The sequence below is a fragment of the Punica granatum genome, chromosome 5, assembly GCF_007655135.1.
Source record: "Punica granatum isolate Tunisia-2019 chromosome 5, ASM765513v2, whole genome shotgun sequence".
Lineage (NCBI taxonomy): Eukaryota > Viridiplantae > Streptophyta > Magnoliopsida > Myrtales > Lythraceae > Punica > Punica granatum.
Window position 1 is genome coordinate 18478023 of NC_045131.1, and position 6998 is coordinate 18485020.

Genomic DNA, 6998 nt, shown 5'->3' on the forward strand with positions numbered 1-6998 from the left:
CCACGTCCAATGACGGCTCCCATGCTAGTCAATTCCTAACCCAGCTCCCTCCCTCGACTCAAACAATCAGTCAAAATCAACCCAAATACCTCCTTGAACAGCAGTGTTCGTCAATTCCTAACTCAACTCCCTCCCTCGACTCCAACAATCAGTCAAAATCAACCCAAATACCTCTTGTAATGATAGATTTACATTGCATTCTTCTATTTGTTGAACACGAAACTTTGCATTCTTCTATTCCTCAACTCCAACAGATGGGAAAAAATAATCTAATGACTTCCTTCAACATTCAATCGAAGAGCTTGCAGGGTGATTTCAAAAGGATTACCTCGGGATTTCGAAGGGATGGTCAATTGGGGATTTCAGGAAGGGATTCAATCGACTTTGCATTCTTCTATTCCTAAACTCCAACAGACGGGAAAAAAATATCCACAGACTTCCTTCAACAATGTAATTATCATCGCCACGTTCAATCTCCAAGATTTGTTTCCGATCGGAGAGAATTTGGAAACCTAATTTCTGGGGGGGCAATGGAAAGACAGAGAAGTTGGGCTCAGTAGGAAAAGTAGCAAACGGAATAGAACAGGAGAGATGGGCAGGGAAGGACAAGGTGGACAAGGATGGCCCACATTTTTTTCCACGTATCACGGCTTAATGGAGCCAAGTCAGACTCTCCGTCTATTCTTGATGGAAAATGTCACAATATGATATATGGTAAACATAATAGAAACGTTAGGCCTTTTTAGATAATTTTAAGAGTATGGGATAGATCTAAGAAAATTTTAAAAGGTTGGGATATATAGGGTTTTTTTTTTAGAGTAGACTACCACTCTCACCCTCCACTTATTCATTAGCAACCATTTTTGCCCCTGACATATTTTTGCTACCAATTAGCCCCAAACGTTGGCATTCCGTCTAACATTTAAACCCTTATGTGATGGAAAAGTGACAGAAAACATAACGCCATTCATGAATTTTCCGTCACGGAGGTTAACGGAATGTAATAAATAATAAACAAAATGCCAACGTTTGGGGCTAATTGGTGGCAAAAATATGTTTGGGGCAAAAATGATTGCTAATGAATAAGTAGAGGGCGACAGTGGTAGTCCACTCTTTTTTTATTATAGGAATAGATTTAGTTATAAATTTGATAGCACTAAGCCGACACTATTTTAAATATTTAAATTTCTTCAATTTAATTACTTACTTTTAGTATATGTTTATAATGAAATGATTGCCTAATAATAACTAAGAAAATTGAACTTTCACGAAAAACAATATTTTAGAAGTTTTATTATATATATACATCCTTTGCCAAAATTAATTTATGGTAGGTCACTAGGTTTACAATCATCTACGATAACGGTAAAAAAGTAAGTATTACCCAGACGAAACAAGGCTCTTTACCTAGTAACAAAATGGAATATCAATCTCAGCTTTTCTTTCCCGTGAGGTTTCAAGAGCATCATGGCAACTTGATCGATGTGTGAAGGTGCATCGATTATCGAGTACTAATCCTGAACTTATAAACTCCTTATTGTAAAATTAAGAACAAGACAAGCTTTTTCGATTACAGAGAATGTTTTTATATCTAACATAATAAAATAAAATTTCTAATAGTTAACAAGAATATACATGTAGTTTTACAACAAATATCGAACATGCAGCTCATGATCATCAGTAGGGGTGTGCATGGGTACCGGATATACCCGGAACCGGTTGGAACCTACTATAACGGGTAGGGTCCGGGTAACTTGTATTGAAAATAGGGTAGGTTCCGGGTATTAAAATTAGGAACCTGTGAAAATAGGTTCGGGTTCCGGTTCCTGCCTACAGGGTACCCGAAACAGGTTATTTATTAAAAAAAAAAAGAGGAAAGAGTAAAGTTACTATCTCCTCTAATGAATCAAAACATAGACACTTTGTTTTGTGAGATCGTATTATGAATATTCAATTTTGTCGATGGATTGATGAAACATATTATTATTTTATTGTTGTGGATTAATCTAAATTTTGTTGATATTCTATTTGGTGTAATTACTGATTATGTATGTGATATTTTCGATTTTATTTAGCGAGAAGAAAAAATTTACAGGTTCCAACAGGGTATCCGGAACCTGTGGTATAATACAGGTTCCGGGTCCATGATTCAACAGGGTAGGGTCCAGTTCCAAAATCTTGAAATATGTCCTTTACAGGGTAGGATCCGGGTATTATGAAAAATACAGGATCCTCGAAACCGAGCACTCCTAATTATCAGGTAAAAACATATACTATTACGTTATACTCTTAAATAACAAAGGCAAATTAGATACGTCGAGAATATGCGATCGTTAGTACTCCTTGAAATAAGCGCAACCGATACTCCGAGAGATTTGGGCCTTTTGGTGAAGTATGGGATCGAAGCCCAAAGAGTAGCTGACGGAGGTCCACGAGAGAAAATCGAATCACGTTGACTCACTTGTCTTGTGGGTGTGGCAGCGGATGTCTTGTCAAAAGTCACTCTCGTCAATTTCCATCTTCCGTTGACCTCAAGTCAATGTCATGGTGGAGGAGCCATTTTCTCGAGACGTGGACGGGCAACCATCTCCCTCTTACCCGTCTTCACGCCATAAATGATGGTGAGCTGCTGTGGTGAAACTCATCCCGTCATTGACCTTAATAAAGGTGAGAGGCCGCAGCAGCAGCAGGCGTTGGTGGTTCCCAGGAGGAGGACGACGAGAAGCAGGGGAATCTGAAGATAATGGAGATGCAGCCGCCACTGTGGAGGAGGATGAGATTCACCTTCAGGAACGCCACTATGGTCATCTGCTCCTTGAATCTCGTCACCGCCCTCATATTGCTCCACGGCTTCTTCAACTCCTACTCCCGATCCGCGGTGGCAGGAACCCAACCCAATTCAGGTACTCCCATTACCACTGGTTTTGGGGCATGATTGGATCATCTCTACTGAGTAATTCTGAGATTGGATCAGATTAGGGAGAGAGGGGTGCGGGTGGGGAAGTGGGTTTGAATGGGGGAGAAAATTGGGATTAGGGTAAATATGATTGATGGAGCTGGTCCAATCGATTGAAAAATGCAATTTCGCGGATGCCTATGTGGTTTTATCGGCCGGAGATGGTGATTTTGTAGCATGCGGTTGAGCTAGGTGAGCTTCTTGTTGGATTCTTATTAGGGTATTAAGCTTGTTCGTCTTGGGGCACTGCCTGCAGGAACCATATACGATGAGTGTGTAAATGCTGTCAATGGTGTTTCCACATTTTTTTATAGACATTTTTGTCATTCTCCGGGTGGTCGATATGCTGTTTCGATCATTCTGGGTGCTTGCTTCTCGCGCTGGTTCCCGCCTTCTTTGTCTAGGGAGTTATTCGCAAGAAAGGATCAACCTCTGAAATGCGTCTTCTTCGTAGTAATTAGCACTGCTTCAGCATTGAGAGTTTCTGAATGATTCATCTGAAATGTATACAGCATGGTAAATGCGAATATACCAAAATTGAAGCAGAACATATGTGCTGTTACTATTTGAATTTGATTAGCAAAGACTGAGCCTCTATTTCAAGTGCTGCCACTCTTACTCTCCACATATATTATTGTATATATAGCATATCAGTGGAACCAAAGTCATATTTGAAACTTTTTTTCTTATTCTTTTTTATATGCTTTCCATGTTTCAAACGTAGCTTGCTTTGCACTAAGGGAAAATGGAGAATGGAGTGAAAAGAAAAAAGAAAGATGGAGAAGGTTGGCTATGATAATAATTGCCTCCCTAAAAAGTAAATTTCAGAGTGGGTCTTAGTTTTTCCTAACTTTTTGGTTAGGTTGGAGGCCAGTTCTTGGATTCCTTTTAATACCTTTTAAAAAAGCATGAGATGATCTGCAACTCCGGAATATTGGCCCTTAACATGCATAACGGATTGCACAGATGTGTACCAAAACGAGTTTTTGCTTGGTAAGATGAAAAGTACTATTGCCTACAGGAAAGAAAATCCCTCTGCATATATGCAGTTCAGTTAATCATAATCCATAGAATCTTTGTTCACTACCTCTTGTTGGCTCAAATGCTTTTTTGCATTTTACTGAATGTGCCTGTTACCTGATTTGTTAAAGGATAAAATACATGCATATTTACACTTTTGTTAATGTTCTGCCTTACAGCAATACTGCAGCACATTAGGGAATGTGAGGAAATGCGACTTGCAATGCAACCCTTGGAGCTTATAAAAAGAGTACAGAATCATCAAATACTATAGTTTCTACAAGTTCAGCCTAAGAAACAAACTTCTATATTGAGTAATTCAGTTTATATAATTAATATTGCCTTTTCCATTTACAGGTGAGAGAAATCCAGCAAGAGGCATATGTAGAACCAGAAGCAGTCTTGCAGAAGGGTACCAAGCAGGCTGCTGCAGTTGATCTCTCCAAAAGACTGAAGGACTTCCGGTCCTTTAGTGATGCAACCAACTTGAAAGGTGACTAATTTTCTTTCTATCCGGTGTTTGACTGTCGTTTTAATTGGCCCAAAACAATGGGTGGTAGGTGCTAAATAATTGTTGTATATTGCAAAGATGGTTTAAAGAGACAATATGCTATCTTTTGTTCATAAATGTAGACTATGAAAATCAAGTTCCAACTGAAAGTATTTTTATTTGTAACTATAAGAAATGGAGAAGCAGAGATATCTGGCTTTATCTCTTCCACACTGGGAGGTCCCTGCGATTGACTTTAATCGAACAATTTATCTGTTGCGTTAAGACCATCTTTTGTCACCAGTTAAATGCCAGCCTCATTGATTGGTATATATGAGTGCTAATGCACTGCCCTGTTGTGTCTACAGCACTGGAGGAATGGCGTAAGAGGAAAATGGAACGAGCTCGGCAGCGACTGCGGGAGAAAAATGGGACCACTGCTCGACTGTGACACAATTTCTATGGAGTTAGAAGTGTAATATATATCTTGGTAATGCCATTAATAACTTTATGGAACCTCTTAGAGCATTCGGTATACTTCACTTATTATGGTTATGCTTACAAAATTGCGGTGTAATGTACAAAATTGTGATGTAATGCACTAATTATATACATAAAGGGGTAAACATTACAGAATATTCACGTTGTTTCAATCTGTAAATGTATCCATGCATTATTTAAAAAATATTTATTTTCATTCTGCCTTACAGCTAGCTATATATGTTAAGCTTCTGTGTCGTTAATAATCTTAACACTCACTAGATTTCCACTCTCAAGATAGGCACTAAATAAGGGTTAATTCCTATCCCAGAAAAAGGATTAATTAACGAAAGAAAAAAGAGAGTGAACTTTATTCTTTCTTTTTTAGTACGCATTTACCTAAATATAATCAAAATCGAAAATTAGGAAATTAAGCATGTATTTCTAGAAATATTTGTTTACAATCATTTTTATGTTTTCTCCTTGGAGTTTCGTTTTTCACTCTGATTTACATTAGATTTTCATAAATTTAAAGCCATAAAAATCAAAATATATATTATCTAAGGAAATAGTAAATAATGGAAAGAAAACGTACAAAATATCAGGGGAGGAAGAGAGGGATGGTAGGGGCATGACAACGCTGAGGGCAACAAGGCTTCTCCAAGTCGGTGGTGTTTGGCGTTCGGCTGAGACATGCGTGATTTTGTCCTCCCTCTTTCCATCAATATAGATATATATCTATACTACTAGCGAAATCCGTGCATTACACAAAATTTGTAAATAGTTTCATAAATGAAAAGAAATTATAATTAAAAATTAAAAAGAAAAATTCTTTCGAGAATTAAAAGTGAAACAAAAGAATAAAATCAACAAATAACTTCAAGATTGCAGTAGACGATCTTACTTTCTAAGAGCTTACAAATAGGAATAACAATCCCTTTTAAGAGACAAAACTCACATCACCGATTCTGAAAAAAAAAATATTAGAATAAAAGTAAGAAAATTCCTTAGAGAATGAAAAGTGAAATAAAAAGATAAAATAAACAAATAACTTCAAGTTTAGTAGTAGAGGATCTTTCTTTTTGATAGCTTACATATAGAGTAGCGGTACATTTCGAGAGACAAAATTCACATCAGAAATCTTGAGAAAATAATACGAGGGAAAAAAAAGCTAAAAGATAGAGAAAAATACAATAAAAAACTAATTTAATTAACTCACTTACATCTAAAAATAGACATACATTTCGAGAGCTCGCTCTAGTTGTAAACGTATTTTGAGAGTTGAATAGGCTCATGTTTATGTGTACGATAATTCCTATTTACAAATATTATATAGAATTTAGATAAAATATAATTTGATTTGTCTTCCTTTTTCAGTAAGCAAATATGATTTGTTTTATAAAAAGAAAATATTATTTATATATATCTGAAAAATATTATTTAATCTATTTTTAAAAATAGATTTCTACAATAACACATAATTCATATTTACTTTTTCTTACTATATATATATATATTAAAAATTATCCACGTAACCATATATTAATATTTTTTTTATTACGTATGCATATATACTAATATATGCTTGTTTTGATGTTATTATCTATGTATGAAATATTAATTCTTATTTTAGAAATTCAAGATTACTAAATCTTCTCATTTATGTCAAATAAATTCTATTATTTAGATTCTAAATTAAATAAATCAATAAATCGAATTTTATGATGAGATTTCTTTAAATATATTTTTTATTGAAAATAATTTCGAAAATAAAAAAATAAAAAAACCTATAATATTTCATTTAGAAAATTTATATTGCATTCAATTGGAGATTACTGTAGTATCAAAAAAATTATGGTATATTCGATTTTCTAAATGGCACATTATAACCAAAAATATTTTTGAAAGAATTTTACAATCGAAAATAATTTTAAATTTAAAAGCTCAAAAAATCGATAAATTATTTTTTACTAAATATAATTCCGAAAATAAAAATTTTAAATAATTTTAAATTCTAAAATCTAAGAAAATCAATAAATTTATTTATTGAAT

The 6998-nt window shown here is 34.9% G+C and overlaps 1 protein-coding gene across 1 annotated transcript; it reads left to right on the forward strand.

The window, feature by feature from the left end:
- Positions 1-2538: 2538 nt before the first annotated feature.
- Positions 2539-5119, forward strand: LOC116209664. Its single transcript, XM_031543382.1, has 4 exons — positions 2539-2903; positions 4156-4226; positions 4334-4469; positions 4835-5119. Exons 1-4 carry the CDS (start codon positions 2744-2746, stop codon positions 4915-4917), a joined length of 450 nt encoding a protein of 149 aa, XP_031399242.1. The 5' UTR covers positions 2539-2743; the 3' UTR covers positions 4918-5119.
- Positions 5120-6998: the final 1879 nt, after the last annotated feature.